The 23,677-nt window shown below is 36.2% G+C and overlaps 1 protein-coding gene across 2 annotated transcripts in view; it reads right to left on the bottom strand.

Moving 5' to 3' along the window:
• Positions 1–23,677, bottom strand: part of LOC150090512 (ATP-dependent RNA helicase DDX42) — a 369,985-nt gene that overhangs the window by 59,862 nt on the left and 286,446 nt on the right. For both annotated transcript variants that reach the window (XM_090371284.1, XM_090371279.1), the window contains exons 14-15: positions 14,095–14,196; positions 3,291–3,392 (exon numbers count right to left, since the gene is read on the bottom strand). In XM_090371284.1, the coding sequence (XP_090227410.1) occupies positions 3,291–3,392; positions 14,095–14,196 (204 nt within the window). The remainder of the gene's footprint in view (positions 1–3,290; positions 3,393–14,094; positions 14,197–23,677) is intronic.

Raw genomic sequence — 23,677 nt, 5'->3', positions numbered from 1 at the left:
ATTGTTGAAATTGCATTTCAATTAATTTACACCTTGCTTATTGTTCATCTGACAGCAAATGTGAGAACCATCAGGTGGCAACCTTTCATTTTTGTCATACCTCAGTTAAAATTCAGAGAACAGATGACTTTGATATTCGATTTGTTGTCTGTTTCTTTAAAGGGTCATACACCTGTCTTACTTCAAAATGGTGGCAATAATGACTGCTGATGTGCTGTCTGTAGATGTTCATGGTCTACATGAGTATAGCTTGCCTTCAACACTGGTCTGACTTTGATGAAACTTTTGAGACCAATGTCAAATCATGCTACAATCTATTGTTGACTCAAAACACACCCATTCATAAATTTTTGTTAGTATTCGACCACGTAACATTTTAATTTTGATAAAAGATCTTTGATCTGAAACTGTAATCTGACCCGAAGCAATATCACCATCCATTTTTATAAGCCTCTACGGAAAGATTCAATGCAGGAACTCTGTTTCAAGCACACTAATGTTGAGGTTAATACTTCAAATTATTATCCTGATAAATATAAGTAGCACAGGTGAATGGAGTGAGGAGCGTGTACAGTGTGCATTAATTTTGAAATAATCCTCATAATAGTGTTTATTTTATATATTTTTTAAATTATAATTATTCTGTAATAACATTTAGGCATGACATCCATGAAATTTATAGGATCTATAATTCATTCTATAAATGATTAAAGTTAAGCTAAACCTAAATTTGAAAATATTTGATCCTAAGGTTTGCTCAAATAAAGCAAAAACTTAGGTTTGAGTCATTAAATACTTTGAGTACTTTTTTTACAAATAAATTATTATTCTTTCTTTTAATTTAATGCAGGTATCCCTTTTGTAAAATAATTGTAATAGAATATCATCCCACAGAATTTACGAGGGATTAAAGTCCCCCCTTTGGTCTTTAATATCATATATTGTTGTTTGTCCAACAGCAAACTTTTTCTAAAGTTGAGACATACTGATACCATGATATAATTTCCTTAAAGCCTCCACTCTTTTGCTGGCTAATGTGCATGTTTTTTCCCTTTTGGTTTCACTACCACTTGATTTAGCTTAGATCTTCTTGATGCATCCATTTCTCTCTCTCTCTCTCTCTCTCTCTCTCTCTCTCTCTCTCTCTCTCTCTCTCTCTCTCTTCCATTATAGGAATTGATGCATGAGAGAAAATTATATATTAGATGCTCTTAATGCCTAATCACATACACACATACAAATGTTTAGTATGTCAATAGTTAGGTGGCATTAAAAACTAAAACTGATAACAGTTGTCAATTATTTTGTTGTTTGGATTGTTGGATAATGCCCATTTAGGACATCAAGCAAAGTTATCAAAAATATCCTGAGAGGACCAATATGGCTCAGTCACTTCCTTCTAGTGTTTGCACATGCAAAAAATTCTTTACTGCTGCATTTTGCTCTCTTTCCTAAATCTTTTCCTTAGCATGCCTTACTGTGAATAACTTTTATTACAGTAATGCTTTAAAGAAGGTATGCCAAACTGGTGGCTCGCAAGCAGCCCTCTGATATTTGTGGTGTGCCCCCCGAAGTGTTGCAACCATCACAAGGTATGAACAGCGTTAAACCTACATGAATGGTGACAATTAAAGCAGATAACACTAATACAAAACTTGAAAAACCATAACTTCTATGAACTTCATAAATTGATGGTTACAAGAAGGAAATATGTGAAAATATTTAATATATTTCTCTCAGCAATGTTATTGGTATGCACATAAAACACCAGTGGCATGACTTGTGCTCCTTTCCAATCTACATAACCTCTGAGAATCATTCGTGTGACTCACTACCCCCCACTCCAAAAAATAAAATAAAATAAACCCTGCTTGTACAGTCCACAAGTAATTCTGAATTTGGCACTTCTGTTTTAAAATACAATGATTTTAGCTGATGAAACAAAAATTTAATTTTATCACAATTTAACCTATTGTGATAGGTTAAATTGTGATAAATTGTGATTGATATAGAAGAAACTAAGGCAAGTTTCAACATTCTTCGAAATATGCAGTGATAATGGTAGCAAGACGTGTATTTATTATTATTGTGCATGCATTTGCAAAAGATGGTCTTGGTATTTACTCAGGAAACTACTAGTTACTTTCTCTAATTCATTTTCCTTGTCAGTGCATTTTGAGATTATAAATGCATGTAGTCAGAAATAAACCATAATGTGTACTCTTATCTATCATTAAGTCATTTGAAATAAAGCTTTTTACCAGTGGCAAGGAGTATTTTTCAGTGGTAGAGAAGTCTTCTGAATTGTTTAGATGGTTCCAGAAAAGGCTGAATAGTACTATAATATAATACTGTTATCTCTTAATCTATATTTGAAAAATGTGTTAATCTTTAACAATAGAGTTCTAGACAAGATCATATCTTCTGTGAAGATAACTTCATACTGTAATGGGCATTACAGTGCCCATTACAGCATAAAGGCATTCAGTAGAAGCCATATTCATCTATTGCTACAGATATTTCAATGCTTTTTCTACAGATATTTCAACGTCCATAGTTCATCTGAATTATATATCTGCAGTTCAATCTTTCTTACAAATCAATCTAAACAATAACTTAACTAGTCAACATCCATCCACTGAATTGTTTAGATGGTTCCAGAAAAGGCTGAATAGTACTATAATATAATACTGTTATCTCTTAATCTATATTTGAAAAATGTGTTAATCTTTAACAATAGAGTTCTAGACAAGATCATATCTTCTGTGAAGATAACTTCATACTGTAATGGGCATTACAGTGCCCATTACAGCATAAAGGCATTCAGTAGAAGCCATATTCATCTATTGCTACAGATATTTCAATGCTTTTTCTACAGATATTTCAACGTCCATAGTTCATCTGAATTATATATCTGCAGTTCAATCTTTCTTACAAATCAATCTAAACAATAACTTAACTAGTCAACATCCATCCACTGTCAAACTCCAGGCTCACAGACCTAACTTTTCTCTTCTTCATTTATCCCATCTGTTCTTCTGAACATGTATTTTTCCTAAAAATTACAATCTTCAGAAATTCAAGTCCAATGTTAACATGCATCTTCTGTCTTCGTAATTACCACCCATAAATGGTACTAAAGTTCTATGTACATTCCTATACCTTTTGTGTTTAAGTTAAGCATAAAAATAAAAAAAAAAAAAAACAAATAATAATAAAGTATAGAATAAATAATAATAAAGTATAGAAATAATACTTAAAAAAAAAAAGTTTAATGAAGACAGACCAACCTGCACGTCCTGTTCTACCAATTCGGTGTGTATGGGTATCAATATCCCTGGCTATATCATAATTTATGACTGTCTTGATGTGCGTTATATCCAATCCCCGAGCTTAAGAAGCAAGGAAATATTGTAAATGAGATATATACAGAAGCAATAATGTTATACTTAACTGAACAACAATAGCAGCATTTATTCTTTACCATAATTCATGAATGAGTACATATCAACATTGAACTAACTTAAAAGATTATTTGAATTTATGATACTCTTTGTGTTTGATTCTTTGAGAATCTTTAGACGAAAACTAACACAAAAGGTTATTCCTTTCTGATAAAAAAGTTCTAGGGTATTATTTATTAAAAAAGAAGCAGTACAGGTAGAAGGCCAAAGTGATGAGTAAGTATAAAGGAGGAATTATGACGTTACTAGTTTGAGTCACCTCCCATTGCATCATATCAGTATTGAGCAATGTGTATTGATATTCAGATGTGTCTTAGGCATTTGTTGCAATCATAATGGATATGAAAGCAGAATAATGCGTGGACATCAAATTATGCAAATAATGGAAAAATGGAGCAAATGTTAAGAAATGCATTTAAGGCTGTTGCTTACCACTGGAAGAAACATTAATAAATAGTCACAGAATTTGTTAACAATGACCCACATTCAAGTGGACCTTCAACCAGTAAAGGAATGGGAATCTCGTTTGAATCAGTTGATTTTGACTGAAAACCTTGGTATCTGTTGAGAATCAGCAAAATTTGTTCCAAAATTGTTGAATGATAACCAAAAATTTCACCAGTAAGAACTGTGAAGAACCAAAAAGGAAGATGTCGTTGTTTGGTTTTTAGGAGCATTAGCAACTAAGGCCATATTGATCCAGGATATGCGGTGGTCATTCCCTGACCTTTCCGCATTCTCTGTATTTGGTGGTGACGGGCTCGAACCCCGGTCTAATCAAGAAGCGTGTGTGCTACACACTGCTGCTCCTGCCCACCTGGCTACGGAAGCGCCCCCAAAATGGAAGAAACAGGCCCTAATTTCATCAACTGCACTTTTACCGATGGTAAAAGTGGCTATGACCTTGAAACAAAATTCCAACTGTCCCAGTGGAGGTTGCCAAACTTATCCCATCCAAAATAAAAGCATGACGTTCAATCAAATGTGAATACAAAGTTTCTTTCTTTCTTTCTTTTTTTTTTTTGGGGTATTGTTGATTATGAATTTATTCAGAAAGATTAGAGGGCAAAACACATTTATTATAAGAGATTCTGATTTGATTGAGGGTAAAAGTTAGATGAAATTGTCACCAGCTGGTTTAAAATGGTGAATGGTTCCAACAGCACAATAATGCTCCTGCACAAAAAAAAAAAAAAAACCCATACAATTCATTCAAGGATTTTTGGCACAAAAAATATTCCTGTAGTAATACCACCCTATATATTCAACTTAGCTTGCTCATTATTTTTTCACTTCCTCATACTCTCTAGGTTTGCAGATGAAGATTGACAGGATGGTTAACAACAGGAATCAGGGCAAACCACTGCAATACGATCTAGAATAATTAGGGAAATGGCTGAGAAGAGCCAACTGAGATTTAACACTGATAAGTGCACCCAACTGGTGTAATCGTGTGATTACTACTGCCCACATGCAGTAACCATGCTATGGGCAGCAATAATCAAGAATAATATACCAAATGGGTGGTACCACATTTACCTTAAGGTGGTGAAGGAAGGAGATCAAAGGATAATTGTACAATATGACAAAGTTCTCTGAGCAGTGTATGCAGCCTGATAGGATAGCTCATTGGGTTCTGTTGATGATATATAGGAATTTTGACAGTATGAGAAATGAGGTGATTATCCTGCTGTATAAGACAATCGTTAGGTCAAATCTTGAGTACTGTATTTGGGTCTGGAAGCGTCATTTTAGAAAGGATGTGGTTCTGTTGGAAAGAGTGCAGAAAAAGGTAACAAGACTAGTGAGAGAGACAGAATGAAGAAAGACTTCATTAATTGCAGCATCTGGAAACTAGGCAAACACAAGGAAGCCCCACTGAGGTATTTAAGGTGTTAATTGGATGAGTAAACCAAATGCTGATAACATCCATACTCTTTCTTGGACAACACACACATAAAGGAGCATAAATTGAAAAAGGATTGTTGAAAACAGTATGGAAGCAGTGGGTGTGCCCCCCTCCCAGTTTATGCTATATAAACTTGCTTCCTTGCATCGTTTGCCACCACTAATACAAACTCAAAATGAAGTTAAAAGGCCAAAGATCTGATGACATTTTAACTATCCAACAGAATGTGACCATCAGGGCTTCAGCATCGCCAAAGATTTCTAGTGACACTTCTAAATGGTGGCAGGTAAGCTGGGATATAAACATACTCACATATCATTGGATATAAAAAAGTACCCTTTCACTCTTCCAATGATATGAAAGGGTACCCTTTCATATCATTTGAAAGGGTACTCCCATAAAAACGTAATATGTACTGTAAATTTTTTTGAGTAAAATAGTCTTAGAACTTCCTGATCAGATCTCATAGAAGGAAAAAGGAAAACAAAATTTGCAGGTAAGAAATTACAATTTCACATTTACTGATACCAATTATCAAAATGCAATATTATTTACTATTAAAAAATAAACAAAAATTAATTTCAGAAGAGTATGCTAACACTAAATGCAAAATTATAACATTGCTACATCATTAATTACAGCAATAATAAAAAAGAAAAAAAAAAGAAAAAAAAATATACAGGCATACCTCGGTTAACGTTACCTCTGATAACGAAGCTTCGATATAACGAAGTCCGCAATTTCAAGCCCCATTTAACATAAAAAAATATTCCAGTTTAATCACCTGAAATCTAAACAAACTGAAGAAATTACGGAAACCTTTGGGGCTTCTCATGGTTGGTTCGAGAAATTTAAAAAACTGGCCAGGATTCATAGTGTAAAATTAACAGGAGAAGTTTCCAGAAAAACTAAAGGAAATAATTGAACGTGAAAATTTTCCACCAAATTTGGTGTTCAATGTTGACGAAAGCGGTTTGTTCTGGAAACGGCTACCAACAAAAAGCTTCATTTCTATTGAAGAAAAATCAGCTGCTGGGTTCAAAGCAGCCAAAGACCGTTTAACGTTACTCTTTGGATTAAATGCCTCTGGCGATTATAAATTCAGAAAATCAGAGGGCGTTAAAAGGTAACATAAAAATGAATTTACATGTAATGGAAAGCAAATAGAAAAGCATGGGTTACCAAGGAGTTATTTACTGATTGGTTTGTTAATCACTTTTGTCCTGAAGTAAAACGGTATTGTCAAAAAAACAACTTTGAAGAAAAAGCTCTTTTGTTGTTAGACAATGCTTCGGGACATCTTACTGATCTTAACACGTTGGACACATGCATTCCTGTAAAAGTTGTGTTTCTTCCAGCAAACACAACTTCCCTGATTATCTTCAGGATCAGGGAGTAATAGCATCATTTAAAGCTTATTATCTGCGTCGAACATTAAGCAATTTAACTGAACTAGAGGATAAAGCGGAAATGACAGTTAAAACTTTTTGGAAAAACTACACCATTAAAAACGCAATTGAAAACATTGATAGTTCCTGGAAAGAAGTCACTAAGAAATGCTTAAATGGAGTTTGGCGCAAAATATGGCCAGAAGTTGTACTAGAAGAAGAAAATAACATCCAAGAAATTAGAAATGAAGTTATCCAGATGGCTCAATCAATAGGTTTCGAAAATGTCGATGAAGAGGATGTTAGAAATTTATTGAATGCAGAAGATGATGGTTTTTCAGTGGAAGATTTAGAAAACCTTGTTAGCAACGAAGACAAAGATAATGAAGACGAAGTTAAAGAACTTCCTGCCGAAAAAGTGTTAACAACCAAAGATTTAAAAAGGTGCTTAAATGACATTGAAAACGTTTTAAATTTTTTTAGTGAAAAGGATCCTGATTTAGGAAGAAGTTTTATTGTTAAGCGATCAGTGTAAAATGCAATAACTCTGTTTTTTTTTTTTTTTTTTTTTTTTTAGGAGCATTAGCAACTAAGGCCATATTGCTCCGGAATATGCGGTGGTCATTCCCTGACCTTTCCGCATCCTCCGTATTTGGTGGTGACGGGCTCGAACCCCGGTCTAATCAAGAAGCGTGTGCTACGCACTGCTGCTCCTTCCCACCTGGCTACGGAGGCGCCCAATAACTCTGTATAAGCAATTGTTAAATGAAAGAAAAAAAGCATAAGCAATCAACTTTAGACTCATATTTTAAAATGTGATTTCACTTTGTATATAAGTTGACTGTTTATTTAATAAAACTTTTCTTTGTTCGAAAAAAAAAAAGCTTTTCAATTTCTTTACGTAGGAACGTATCCCTATTCTGGCCATAGTATTTTTACCTCTGAAAGTTTCGCTTAACGAAGTAATTTCGTGGAACGCATCCTATTCGTTATTCGAGGTATGCCTGTATATAATAACATGTCAATATCATCATCATCATCAGCCATTTTTAATCCACTACAGGATGAAGACCTCTCCAGCAACTTTCCAGTTCCTTCTGTTTTGTTCAATGGCCATCCATTTACTACCCACAAACTCATGGATTTCAAATACAACAACTGTAGTAGTAGTAGTGGCATGTGATGCAGGGAAAGCAAGTGCTTATGCAGCATCAGCCAAAAAAAAAAAAAAATCACACCATTCCCTCCAAATGCCTGTCCAGCTCCTCCTTAAATTTATTTAACCTATCAACTTCCACAACGACAGATGAAAGTTTGTTCCAGCAATTAACCACCCGCTGGCTAAAGGCAAATTTCCGCACATCTATTCTACATCTGTCTTTTCTTAATTTGAATTTTTGCCCCCTTAGGTTCATAATCTGAACAAGTGGAAGGATCCCATCAGAATTCACCTCAATAAGATCACCGCACAGGTGCCTAGTCTACAGCCACTGCAATTTGCAGAACTTAAGCCTCTCTTGGTAAGAAGATCCCTTCATTCCCCTCACCAATCTTGTTGCCCTTCTCTGCACACACTCAAGAAAATCTACATCCTTCCTAAAATGAGGCCTCCAGACCTGTACGCAGTACTCAAGGCATGGCCTGACCATTGCCTTATACAGAGGGACAATCACCTCCTTTTCTCTGCTAGCAAAATTCCTATATATCATTGACAAAACCCCATGACCTCCCTGGCAGCCTGTCTGCATTGCTCAGAAAACTTCATATCTGACTGCACAATTACTCCCAGGTCTTTTTTCATTTTCTACCACCTTAAGTGTAGTACCACACAGTTGGTACTTTTCTCTGGGGTTACTTCTAGCCATATGCAGTACTTTGCATTTGTCAAGGTTAAGCTTCAGTTGCCACTTCTTAGCCCATATGCCCAAATTATCTAGATCCTGTTGCAGTAGCACACTGCCATTACTGTCATTAACAACCCTGCCAACCTTTGTATCATCTCCAAACTTCGACACTAAGCCTGATATACCCTCATCAATATCATTGATAAATATACAAAACAATAGAGGACCCAACACCGAACCCTGTGGGACTCCACTAATAACATTAGTCCACGAAGAGCAGCACCCATTAATTACCACCCTGTCTTCTCCCACTCAACCATCCTTTTATCCATTGTAGCAACTTACCCTTAATACCATTCTGCTCCAATTTGTACAATAGTCTTCCATGCGCAACAGTCTCAAAAGCTTTCCTGAAATCCAAATATATGATATCAAAATTATTTTTTGCAACCAGTTCCATTGTAATCACATCATAATATCCTATCAAATTTGTCAGACAAGACTTTCCCTTAACAAACCCATGCTGTATCTGAATTATTGCTGCAGTCTTGTCTAGATGATCCTGCAATGCATCTTTAATCAGTGACTCAATTATTTTACCCGGAACAGAAGTTAAACTAACTGGTCTGTAATTACTCGTGTCACCCTTCGATCCCCCTTTGTGAACTGGGGATACATTTGCACAGCTCCAATCTGTGGGGACCTCCCCTGAGTCCAAGGATGCTCTCGTAATTATGGATAAGGGTTTGCTTAGTTGCTTTGCCGCCTCCTTTAATATAACTGGATAGATTCCATCCATCCCAGGTGCCTTTCTTATGTTTAACTTCAACAATTTCTCTCAGTTATTACAAAATCATTAAGCACCCTGCTACAATTTGATAACCTTCTGCCATTTTCAAACCTTAATAACTCCTCATGTGTGAATGTGGATGCAAAATACTCATCCAGTTTGTTTGCTGGATCATCAACAATGGAACCATCGATATCAAGTGGACCAATCAGATTCATCCCATTCCTTTTAGAGTTTATATAAGTAAAGAAATGAAATCCTTGCTGTTTTTCTTAGCATCTTTTGCCAAAGATTTCTCATAATTTGCCTTCGCCTGCCTAACCTCCTTTGTGACCTGATTACAGACTAGCTTATATCTGCCATAGGTGTTCGAGTCGCTTGTTAATTTATATTCATCCCATGCATTTTTCTTCTCTGTCACGAGTCTCATTAGTTCATTTAATAACCATTTAGGCCTAAACCTTGAACAATATTTCTTAATATGAAACTTTTAGTAGCATCCATGATTAATTTCTTGAATGCTGCCCACTTAGAATTTACTGTTGGTAACATCATCAGTTGATCCCACTATACAGAATTTAAAAACTGTCTGAGACCGCTGTACTCACCTTTACGGAATAAAAAACCCTTTCCTTTACCCCTGATGGTAATTATATCTTTAAGTAAATCCCACATCAGTACACTGTGATCATTGCCACCTAGTGGTTCCTTTATCAGCAAATTCTTAATACACGAATGATCACTGCTGATAACCAGATCAAGAGTATTACCCTCTCTGGTTGCCTCTCGAACATGCTGCTGCAGAAAACAATCATCCAATAAATCCAAAAAATCTTACTAGTGTGTGAGTGACCAACCCACAAGTTCCAGTCAATACCTGGGAAGTTAAAATCCCCCATTATAAGACATTCTGATTTACTTGCCCACTCTCTATTTCTCTGTACAATTGTTCATTGTACTCATTCGAGTCATTAGGCCTAGAACACACTCCTACTCTTATTTTTGCTTTTGCAGTGCTTATATCACACTAAACTGACTCAACAGTGCACTGTTCATCTATATCAACTGGATGCACTTCATTTGATTTTATGTTTTTCTTAATTAACAGCATAACACCTCCTCTCTTCTTATCCTGTCTATCCTTTCTGTACACATTGTACTTCCCAAATTCCAGTTGTCCTCCAGGTATTCTTCTAGTTCCTCCTGGGTACCATTCTGTTATTTTCTTAGTCCACCTGTCATCATGTCTTCGAGCTATGTGTACTGCCCAAGACCATTTTAGTTCTTTACGTTTGATAAGAATGTCCTTTACTTGAGTTTGCTGCCTCACAGTCTGATTCCCAATATAATTCGTTCCATTCTTTGCTCAAATTTCACTTCCATAAGTCATGGTGGGGAGTATACATTGGTTCATTATTTTACATTTCAGACAAATTAGGATATTACTCCTCAGTATGTGACTATATTTCCTGAATGCTATCCATCCAAAATTTATTCTTCTCGACTTCCAGCCATTTATCATTATTACAGCTAATGACTTGTCCCGGATAAGTATATGACTCCACCTTTTTTCAATTACTGCTCCTTCAATCATTATATCCCTTTCTGTGGCATACTTTTTCATCATTACTTTTGTTTTAGCCATATTCATCTTTACACCAAAATCCTTACTAACTCTGCATAACTGATTAAGATTTTCCTCTAATTCTTTGGAATCATGGCTTATGACCACAATGTTATCTGCAAATCATAAATGGTTTAGTTTAGGAGTCAATGTGAATGTACTCTCCATTCTCATTGACTACTTTCTGTGACCAGTCTGATCTGAAAGCTTCCTCAAGGGCAGAAGTAAACAACTTCAGAGATATTGTGTCTCCTCGTCGAACTCCTTTCTCAATTTTAAATTTATAACTGTCTTTGTCTAGTCTAATAAAGGAGGTAGCGTTCTCATATAGTTTTCTCAAATATCATAATATACGGGGTATCTATGCCTTGTCTTTCCAGTGCCCGAAACATTGCCTTATGCTGTATGGAGTTAAATGCCTTTTCATAATCCACAAATGCCAGGCATAATGGTGTTTTATATTCATTTCATTTCTCCATTAGCTGTGACATTACGTGACGGTGATCCATAGTTGAGAATCCTGTCCTAAAGCCACCTTGCTCTTTCGGTTGATTCTCCTCAAGTATTCTTTCTGATCTGTTAGTAATGATCCTTGTGAACAATTTGTAGATGTGGGAGAACAAGCTAACTGGTCTCTAATTTCCAATTTCTGATTTATCTCCTTTCTTATGAAGCAAAACTATGATTGCATTATTCCACTCCTTAGGCATCACACCCTTTCTAATGCACTTTGTGAAGAGTTTTGCCAGTTTTTGTGTCATGTCTATTCCACCCAATTTTAACAACTCTACAGTAACTTCATCTTCCCCTGTGGCTTACTGATTCTTCAATGCATGTTCTACCTGTATAAGGCAATGGTCAGGCCACGGCTTGAGTACTGCGTACAGGTCTGGAGGCCTCATTTTAGGAAGGATGTAGATTTACTGGAGCGTGTACAGAGAAGGGCAACAAGATTAGTGAGGGGAATGAAGGGATCCTCTTACCAAGAGAGGCTTAAGTTCTGCAAATTGTAGTGGCTGGAGACTAGGCACCTGCGCGGTGATCTGATTGAGGTATATAAGGCCTTGAATGGGTTGGGCACGCTGAATTCTGATGGGATCCTTCCACTTGTTCAGATTATGAACCTAAGGGGGCATAAATTCAAATTAAGAAAAGACAGATGTAGAATAGATGTGCGGAAATTTGCCTTTACCCAGCGGGTGGGTAATTGCTGGAACAAATTTCCATCTGTCGTTGTGGAAGTTGATAGGTTGAATAAATTTAAGGAGGAACTGGATAGGCATTTGGAGGGAATGGTGTGATTTTTTTTTTTTTTTTTTTGGCTGATGCTGCATAAGCTCATACACATGCTTTCTTGCATCACATGCCACTACTACTACTACTTCATCAGGAAGAATATCAGGCATGTTGTATGTGTTACTAATTTGTGATCCATCTTCCCCACTGCTGGCATCATTCCCTCGCTCCTTGTATAATTCTCTATAGTAGTCTTCTACTATTTGAATTATGCCTTCTCTGCTATTTATAAGTACACCATCTCTATTCTTCATTTGTCTTTCTGTATTGCTGCTCATGGCTGCTGATTTAGATCCTTTGCTTTCCGTTAATGCTTGTTCTACTTTTCTTGTGTTAAATTTTTTATGTCCTCTCTGAGTCTCTTTCTAATGGGTCTGCATAACTCAGTATACTCAATTTTCTCCCTGTCAGTGTTTTTCTTGCTCTTCATTTGTCGTCTTTGGTTCATCATGACAAGTGTTTCTTGACTAATTTTTTATTCTTTGGATTTCATTTTACCTATAGGTTTCTTGGGCTTTATCACTTTCAGAAAGTTGTAATATTCCTCTTTGATATCTTGGTCCTGAGCCATCTGCAGAAGCTCAAACCTGTTCTTAAGTTCTAGTACATACTGCTTTTTCTCCTCTTCTGTTATCTTAAAGACCTTCGTATTATTCATTCGAGTCAGTCCTTCGTATTATTCATTCGAGTCAGTTTTTTCCTTTCTTTTCTTACATCTTACATAATTTTCTTTTCTTACATAATATATATAGCAAACTATAAAATCCAAAAATATTAAGAAAGCAATCTCACACTTGAATCAATGAGTGCCAGGTTGCTTTAAGACCATTTGTACCATTTGTTTTTGAGAATCTATGCAGAAAAGAGTGGCATTTCTTTCTTTATGTTTGAATGACTACTTTGTCTATTTATCTGTTTTTGTGGTCGGCAGGATTTAAACTTCATTGATAATGCAAAGATCTTAAATCTCACAGCAGAATTTGCCTTTGTAATAAGTTATATCGGTATTGTACCTACTTTCAAACAAATGGTCTCACCAAAAGGTTAAGTGGCTATTTGTTTAAAAAGATGAGACTGCTTGTTTCAGGACTAACTGGTCCATCATTAGATAGCAGGTAGTCTCTAATTGGCACCATACAAACAAAAAAACTGCAAAGAACTTGTCTGATGTAAGTTGCCACATGGTATATAAAATCAGAGTTTCAGTTATAATACAGCTAAATATACCTGTTTTGTCTGAATGAAGGACAAGATCATTGGTCATTTACAGTGCTGAATATGTTATGTTACAGTAACATATTCAGCACTGTTCGATTTTCCTGGCAAACAGAGCAGGGACCATGCTGACCAAGGCAGCATCCAGCTGATAATTGTCATGACTGTTTCACTGTATCATAGTGAAAAGGTTTCAGCCTATACTTTATCCAGTGTACTTGGATAAGTCATATATTTGTAGCCCATCTTCATTTGTTCAGTAACAATACAATTGGCTCCCTCCAAAGAGATGGCAAGTAGTGAATACTAGGTCAGTATCCCATGTAAGTTCCTTCACAATCATAGCTTAGGAGGTGGAGGGGTCTCTTTCTGGTTCCACTAATCTTTCAGTGACCTGCAATCAAAATGGTCATCTTTAATAATTTTTACTTATGATAAGTAAAACCAAGATACTCAAATATGTGTAAGCTAGGTAAAAACAGCATCTGTGAAGCAAAGTAATAGTGAAGTGAATGGATGATAAAAAAATAATTTAAAGTTTTAAAAAACCATTCAAATACATACCAGCAACATCTGTAGCTACTAAAATAGGTATTTCTTTCTTTTTGAAAGCGGTTATAACCTTGTTTCTTTCGCTCTGATCCACATCTCCATGCAAAAGAGCAGCTAGGGAAAAAAAATATATATAATATATATATATTTTTTATAAAATATATATACTTTTTTGTTATAAGCGTTCAAAGACAAGCAAAGAGATTCATAATACCATAACAATACATGATAATAATAACATAGAAATTACACAAATTCTTCAAATAGGCCTCTGGGGTTGGGAAAGTTCGGGTGTTTGATGTTTTTGATGAGCCAAATTTGGTAGTGGTACTTCTGATGTAACATGTATTACAGTTTGGTTGACAATTAATGAGGTATATTATATTATTCAGGTCGTTTGTAGGATATTTGTGTGTGTCTTTATAGGAGCTTAAGAAGGATCCTAATTTGTTGTAGGTGGAAAAAACAAAGGAGATATCAGTGTCGTTAAATAGAGCCGAACTGTCCTTCAAGTTCATTGTGATAAGGGAGAACTATGCAGGTGTTTGTTTTATTGTTGTCTTTGGTTGGATTGTTAAGTTTAATTTTAGCGATGGAGATTATGTTTAAAATAAGTTGGTGGGGGTAACCTCTGGATCTAAATTTGTCAGTGAGATGTTGGATTTCGTTGTAAAAGGTCGGTTGGTAAGGAGCTGTACTTTAGTGCATTGTGAATTTGATTATATAAAACTGCTTCTTTAGTGTTTAGGGGGTGATGAGAGGCAAAATGTAAGTATTTACCGGTGTTTGTATTTTTCCTGAAAATTTTCGTGTTTAATTTTGTGCCTATTATATAGATGGTGAGATTGAGGAAATTTATCTGATTGTTTTGTCCAATTTCAAGGGTGAATTTAAGTCTGTCGTGTATAGAGTTGAGTTTTACGAAGAGGTTATCAATGATGGATCTGTTGCCTATTACAAGAATGTCGTCGGCGTAGCGCATGTATAGTTTTAGTTCAGGGGGAAAGGGGTGTAGAATTTGGCTCCCAATGGCGGCTAGGTAAATTTCGGACAATGGGGCCAAAATGCCTAGGCCCGTCGGTAAGCCAAATATTTGTTGAAAAATTTTTTTGTTAAATCTAAAAAATCTTGCTTCTAATAGAAGGGTGGTGAGCTCAAGAATATGGTCTATAGAAAGGGAGGTACGTTTTGTTAAGGTATCGTCTGTTTCTAAAACCTTGCGTAAGGCTTGTAAAGTAAATGAGATGTGGACATTAGTGTAGAGAGAAGTGACGTCATAGGACGCTAAGATGTCTGTATCGGATATTGTAATATTATTGATTTTTTGAAAAGCTTGATTGGTGTTATTGATCTTGAATGTGGAAAATTTAGTAAGAGGGGTTATAATTTTGACCAGAAAGCAGGATAAATTAGCGAAAGCTGATTTGCTGTATGAAACAATTGGTCTTAAAGGATGGTCGGTTTTGTGTAATTTAACGATCCCAAACATGTGGGGGAGGATGTTATTACAGATTCCGATTTGTAGTGTGAAAAGGTTGATTTCTTTATATTGCCTGAGTTTCCTGAGAATTATGTCAAGTTTGTTTTGTGATGTTATGGTTATTTTCATTTATGTATGTATTTAGGTCTTCCAAGATGGATTCTAATTTTTCGGTATAGGTATCTTTATCTATTATAACAATCATGTCTCCTTTGTCAGCTTTTTGAATAATGTTACAGGTTTTACTGAGTTTGTGTACATCCATAAGCTGTTGTTTTTTTATATTAGAGCGGGAAGAGAGTTTGGTGTTAATAATACTATTAGTTTGGTGTATTAGACGCCATTTATCGGGATGTTGTTCGAGTTTGGACTGGAGTTCAACAATGCAGTCTTTAATAGGGTAATGTTGGTTTTTGATGGCAAAGTTAAAGCCGTATTCCAGGCCAGAAAGTTTAGCTGGTGTAAAAGATTTGGAAGAGAGGTTAACGGTGGTGATTTTTGGGGGGGGGGAACAAGATGTGAGGGAATTCAATTTTTTGTTATGTCTTTGTATTATGTTTTGATTGGTGAACTCGATCCAGGCATGAGGGGTCATTTTTTTTTTTAAGGTAAAATCTAAGTTGGTGTATATTATTTAAAAGGCTATATTTTTTGTTAAATCTCTTCCTGAGTTCTTCACGGATGGTCATGATAGATGTATGGTGTATGATGTGTGGGTATTTTTTACAATTATTTTTAAGAAAAAGGCAGGCGAATTTGGGAATGATATTGTGGTGGAGACATTTTTGTAAAAAGGCGATATGTAACTTATCGTTAACTTACACAAAACCGACCATTCTTTAAGACCAATTGTTTCATACAGCAAACCAGCTTTCGCTAATTTATCCTGCTTTCTGGTCAAAATTATAACCCCTCTTACTAAATTTTCCACATTCAAGATCAATAACACCAATCAAGCTTTTCAAAAAATCAATAATATTACAATATCTGATACAGACATCTTAGCTTCCTATGACGTCACTTCTCTCTACACTAATGTCCACATCTCATTTACTTTACAAGCCTTACACAAGTTTTTAGAAACAGACGATACCTTAACAAAACGTACCTCCCTTTCTATAGACCATATTCTTGAGCTCACCACCCTTCTATTAGAAGCAAGATTTTTTTAGATTTAACAAAAAAATTTTTCAACAAATATTTGGCTTACCGACGGGCCTAGGCATTTTGGCCCCATTGTCCGAAATTTACCTAGCCGCCATTGAGAGCCACATTCTACACCCCTTTCCCCCGAACTAAAACTATACATGCGCTACGTCGACGACATTCTTGTAATAGGCAACAGAACCATCATTGATAACCTCTTCGTAAAACTCAACTCTATACATGACAGACTTAAATTCACCCTTGAAATTGGACAAAACAATCAGATAAATTTCCTCAATCTCACCATCTATATAACAGGCACAAAATTAAACACGAAAATTTTCAGGAAAAATACAAACACTGGTAAATACCTACATTTTGCCTCTCATCACCCGCTAAACACTAAAAAAGTTTTATATAATCAAATTCACAATGCACTAAAGTACAGCTCCTTACCAACCGACCTTTACAACGAAATCCAACATCTCACCGATAAACTTAGATCCAGAGGTTACCCCCACCAACTTATTTTAAACACAATCTCCATTGCTAAAATTAAAATTAAACTTAATAATCCAACCAAAGACAACAATAAAACAAACACCTGCATAGTTCTCCCTTATCACAATGAACTCGTAGGACAGTTCGGCTCTATTTAACGACACTGATATCTCCTTTGTTTTTTCCACCTACAACAAATTAGGATCCTTCTTCAGCTCCTATAAAGACACACACAAATATCCTACAATGACCTCAATAATATAATATACCTCATTAATTGTCAACCAAACTGTAATACATGTTACATCGGAAGTACCACTACCAAATTTGGCTCATCAAAAACATCCAACACCCTCGCATACTATAATTTCCATAGCTTCATGTCTAACCAATCTGTCACAGAACTTACAATTCATGCCCAGACCCACAACTACACCCTCCTCATTGACTCTGCCATTTCCATCATTAAACTAAAATCCAGCTTCATATTGAATACTTCAATATGAAGCCCTAGCTATTGAATGGTACCAGCACCACTCAAACCTTAAAATTCTAAATTCCAAACTCCCCTTCAATCTTTCCCCAATTTGGAACCTTTCGCGATTAAAGTTTCTGCATGTCAAAAAAGGCATCACGAGAGTATAATTTATTTCTTAAATACCACGCACATTCACTCTAAACACATTGCCAACTGAAGACGTTTTTTAACCAACGAAATCCCCGTAACGACTATTGGCTTCACCGTATTCACTTATTTAGTTTTTAATTATTCTTTTACTTCAATGACAACCAAGGATTGGATGTGTACACTTCTGTTTCCTTGCGCCTATTTTAACTCAGTCAACACTTACCTACTTCCCCCCTTTTAATTTTATTCAATTTAACAATTCAACCTAAATATTAACCACGCTGCCTAAGTAAGCCATATATGGTGAGTCGTATATGGTTGGTGTATTTAATTGCAGTTATTATATGCCAGAATTACATAAATTCACTTCACATTACATAATTTCTATTTGTAAAAGAATAAGAGAAGTTTACCTCAATATGATACATAGAACACTTCCTTATAATACTGTCCAGAAATTAAAACAAAAACAATAAAAAAAAAATTTAAAAAAATTGTTTTCATTTTAATTTCTGGAGAGTGTTATATGGAAGTGTTCTATGTATCAAATTGAGGTAAACTTCTCTTATTCTTTTACAAATATTGATATCAACGTATAATGTATTGAGCATTATAGCTCTGGTTCATTCTATCAAATTACATAACTTCAAATTACGAGGACCGTTCAAATAAAGAATGATCATAATTTTTCAAGAATAACCATACCACTTGCTATTTCTAGCTGAAATGTGGAATTTAAGACCAAACCAAGCTGCATCACATAGCAACTGTGCAGTTGATTTTTGCACACGGTGTGACCTTGGCAGCCACTCAAGTTTATGCCCATTCAGTTTTACCTGTGTAACAATGGATGTGACATAGGGGGCACAGTATGCTGCTCTCAAATTGTTTCTGTCTCAAGAAAACATCAGTTGAAGCATATGAAATGTTAAAAGAGGTTTGTGGTGAATTGATGCTTTCATATAACACACCCCACAGCTGTTTTAGAATGTTTAAATATGGACGTGATTCAATCGCAAAAATCAGCAGTCCTGCTGTCACCACAGAAACCATAAACATGGGTTCTGTAATCATGAGAGATCTTCATGTAACAGTAAGCAACTGGTAGAGATGTTCAGAATATCAGTAAGAAGCATGCACAGTATTCTCCATGACCATTTGCATATGATGTGCTTGTGCATGCTAGATTCCAAGATTACTCATACCTGAGCAACAGAAGGTTCACATGGAGGTTTATCAGGAGCTGCAACAGATGGTTAGTGAAGATGGCGAGGTTCTGCACAAGGTGATGAGTGGATGAGACATAACTTCATCATTTTGACCTGGAGAGCAAGCAACAAAACTCTATTTGGAAGTCTATATTATCACGAACACTGAAAAAAGCAAAAGTTGTGGTTGCTGCAGGAAAAGTTTACCAGTATGTTGTTCCACATCACACAACTGTTATGGGACCGTGCTACAGAAGTATACTGCACACTTCGTGGGATCACATTTGTCACAAATGACACTAATAGCATACAGGTAGAGTTAATGCTGCAATCACTGCGTGAGACCTCACATTGCTCATACTGTCTTAGAGTATTTAGCTAGCATTAATGTCAAATGTGTTTGTCATCCACCCTACAGCCTTGACCTTGCATCCTGCATTCCCCCCTTTCAAAGTTAAAGAAGGAGTTGCGAGGAAAACATTTAAAGTTGTCAGAAGCAGAGATATCATGGGTGATTTTCAAATATGTGTCAGAAAATACATGGTCTCCACCATGTTTTTGAAGGAAGGCAGAAATTTGGAGTAAGTGCATTTCATCAAAATGGGAACTACTTTTGGAAAAAAAAAATATGATCATTCTTTATGTAACAGCTCTTGTATATTACATTACATAAATTCCTAATACCATTCATAATACATAACAGGGTCATGTCAACTGTAGTGCACTTTTACTATCCATTGTACTGAAAGATCCTATCTTGGCCAAAATGTTGAGTGCTACTTTTTGGCAGCACCCAGCCTCACACTGCCCTGAGCATATAGAGGTCAATCAGCCATAGGATGAACCATTAAAAAAAAATTCATTTATTCATTAAGAATATTATTTCTGGACATTATTTAACAAGATCTTTTCTTAGTTGTTCATTTGTAATATTGCCTTGATAATGCTTTAATCTGTTAGTTCCATTTATTATTTTTTTTAACTCTTCATTTCTGAAAGCTCAATTTTTGATTATTTCTCATCCATTTCTCAAGTGAATAAGTTAAAATAGCCTTAAAACTCAGCCAAGTTTAATCCAAATTTTTCCTTTTACTCCTTGATGCCATAATTTTCTAAAATTTGAAATGCATACCTTAGATGCTTTTTTAAGATCAACAAATCATGTTGCTTGGTTTTTAGGAGCATTAGCAACTAAGGCCATATTGCTCCGGAATATGCGGTGGTCATTCCCTGACCTTTCCGCATCTTCCGGGCTCAAACCCCGGTCTAATCAAGAAGCGTATGGTACGCACTGCTGCTCCTTCCCACCTGGCTACGGAGGCACCTATCAACAAATCATAATTGTAAGCACAGATTTTTTTGTTTTCATGACATTTTTATAATTTTTCTTAGTTCAAATATTTGATCCTGGCATCTCCTGTTTAGTGTAAAATCTGACTATCCTTACATTTAACAATATTTCTAATCCTCTTCTCAATGATACTTGTATAGATTTTACATAGAAAACTAAGGCAGGAAATTCCTGTGTGTGAGAGAGAGAGAATCTTTTTTTCACCACCTTCAATTGTAACAGTTACAAGATTGGATAGTTGCAATGACCCGTCACAGCCAAAAAGCTAGGGGTTGATTAGCTTTATTTCCTTTTTTTAATATATATATATATATGGGATGAGTCAAATGAAATGAGAATTATCTTTTATATCAGTAGCTTGTGCTTTTATTAAAAAAAAAAAAAAAAACCGTATTATTATTATTATTATCATTATTATTATTTTTTTTTATTGAATGGGTATGTGCTGATTCAGAGTATATGCTTAAATATCCAGCTCCCTTACTATGTCATAAACTGTCATATGCTTATCCTTTGTGATGATATTTTCTGTCAAGGAATTTTCTTCTGCAACAACTGTGTGAGTTTGTTCTGGACAAGGGTCATCTTCCTTCACAGTAAAAATATGCCAGTTCATACACCTTGTACATGATATATTCCATATGATGATGAATTTCTGCTGGAGAAATGCCATCTGCTGTCATAAAGTGAATACCACTACACTGTGCTAGCTTGGATGCCTATCATATTTAATGTTGCATATTAGTCATCATACATACAAGAGAGCCAATAAGTCCTATTATTTAATAAAAGCATTTGGACAAATACTTAAATTCACACATGGTGATGCTACTTTAAATTTATAGAGATGAATATCTCATTTTTCATTTGTCTTGCCTTTGTGTATTCATTGATATATTAAAGCCCTACTCCAATCATTCTGGAACTTATCAATCAGAAAACTACCTCTGCACAGTGCAAGAATGCCATGGTACTAATTAGCATTAGTAGTGGGATATGATGCAAGAAAACAAACTTATATAGCATAAACAAAAAAAAAAAACACCCCACCTCCCATTTCACCTATTCACTTCCTCCAACAGTCTAGTTCATCCATAAATTTATTTAAACTATCAACTTTCACAACAACATGAGATGGAAGCCCATTCCAGCAATCAACCACCCACTGGCTAAAGGCAATTTCCACACATTTATTCTGCAACTGTCTTTACTCAATTTGAATTTATGCCCCCTCAAGTGTGTAATCTGAGCAAGAGGAAGAATCCTATTAGCATTGAGTACTGCTCAAACCTTACAAAGCCTTATACACATCTCAATCAGATCACCTTGCAGGTGCCTAGTCTCCAGATGCTGCAATTTGCAGAACTGAAGCCTTTCTAGGTAAGAGCACCCGTTTTCCCCCTTCACCAATTGGGTTGCCCTTCTTTGCACCCACTACAGCAGATCTATATTCTTCCTAAAGTGAGGGCTCCAGACATGTATACAATACTCAAGATGCAGCCTAACCATGGCCTTGTAGAAGGGGATTTTTTTTTTTTTTGGTAGTTGTTGGCGCATCGGCTTCTGTGGCCATAATGCACCTCCCAAGGTTTTTGCAGTACTTTGATCCAAGCCCGAGGCGGGATTCGAATCTGCGACCTTTGGGTTGCTAGGCAGGCACTTTACCCACCCGGCTACCCCAGTCGGCCTAGAAGGGGATAATCACCTCCTTATTCCTACTGGCAAAGTTTCTATATATCATTGACAAAAACCACTCCATGAGCTGTCCTGGCAGAACTGCTCAATGAACTTCTTATCTGACGGCACAATTACCCTCAGGTCTTTTTCATTCTCCACTACCCTGAGTGTAGTACCACAGAATTGGTATGTTATTCTGGGATTACTGCTACCCATATGGAGTACTTTACATTTGTCAATGTGAAACTTCAGTTGCCACTTCTCAGCACATCTTCCCAACTTTTCAAGATCCTGTTGCAGTAGCACACTGTCATTAACAAACCTGCCAACCTCTATCATTTGTAAATTTTTTTTTTTTTTTTTTTTGGCTGATGCTGCATAAGCTTATACACTTTCTTTCTTGCATCACATACCACCTTACATCACATACTACTACTATCTGCACCCTTGGATATTAAGCCTAATATTGCCATCCCTGGTTGGCAGGGTTGTTAATGACAGTAAATAATCCTGCCAACATTGACAGTGTGCTACTCCAACTGGATCTAGATAAGTTGGGAAAATGGGCTGAGAAGTGGCAACTGACGTTTAACATTCACAAATGCAAAGTACTACATATGGGTAGCAATAACCGAAAAGAAACATACCAACTGTGTGGTACTACACTCAGGGAAGTGGAAATTGAAAAAGACCTGGGGGTAATTGTGCAGTCAAATATGAATTTGCTGAGCAATGCAGATGGGCTGCCAGGGCAGGTCATGGAGGTGATTATCCCATTATACAAGGCCACACCTAGAGTACTGTGTACAGGTCCAGAGGCCTCATTTTAGTAAGGACATAGAGTTGCTAGAACGAGTGCAAAGGAGGGCAACAAGATTGGTGAGGGGAACAAAGGGGTGCTTTTATCAAGAAAGGCTTAAGTTCTGCAAATTGCAGTGCTTGGAGAGTAGGCACCTGCAAGGTTTTTTTTTTTTTTTTTTTTTAGGAGCATTAGCAGCTAGGGCCACATTGCTGTGGGATATGCGGTGGTCATTCCCTGACCTTTCCGCATCCTCCGTATTTGGTGGTGACAGACTCGAACCCCGGTCTAATCAAGAAGCATGTGCTACGCACTGCTGCTCCTTCCCACCTGGCTACGGAAGCGCCTACCTGCAAGGAGATCTGATTGAGGTGTATAAGGCCTTGAATGGGTTGAGCAAGCTGAATGCTGATGGGATTCTTCCTCTTGCTCAGACTAAGAACCTGAGGGGGCACAATTTCAAATTGAGGAAAGATAGTTGTAGAATAGATGTGCGGAAATTTGCCTTTAGCCAGCGGGTAGCTGATTGGTGGAAAAGGCTTCCATCTTTTGTTGTGGAAGCTAATAGCCTAAATAAATTTAAGGCTGAGAGCTGGACAGGCATTTGGAATGAATGGAGAGGTGAAATGGGAGGGTTTTTTTTTTTTTTTTTTTTTGGCTGATGCTGCATAAGCTTGCTTTCTTGCATCGTATGCCTCTACTAATGCTAATGCTAATTTACCTTCATCAATATCACTGATAAATACAGATAACAACAATGGGCCCAGCACCGAACTCTGGGGGAATCCACTAATAACATTAGTCC

Source organism: Mastigoproctus giganteus, chromosome 1 (genome assembly GCF_048544385.1).
Source record: "Mastigoproctus giganteus isolate SK-2022 chromosome 1, ASM4854438v1, whole genome shotgun sequence".
Taxonomy (NCBI): Eukaryota; Metazoa; Arthropoda; class Arachnida; order Uropygi; family Thelyphonidae; genus Mastigoproctus; species Mastigoproctus giganteus.
This window is presented reverse-complemented; position numbering and strand designations above follow the sequence as displayed.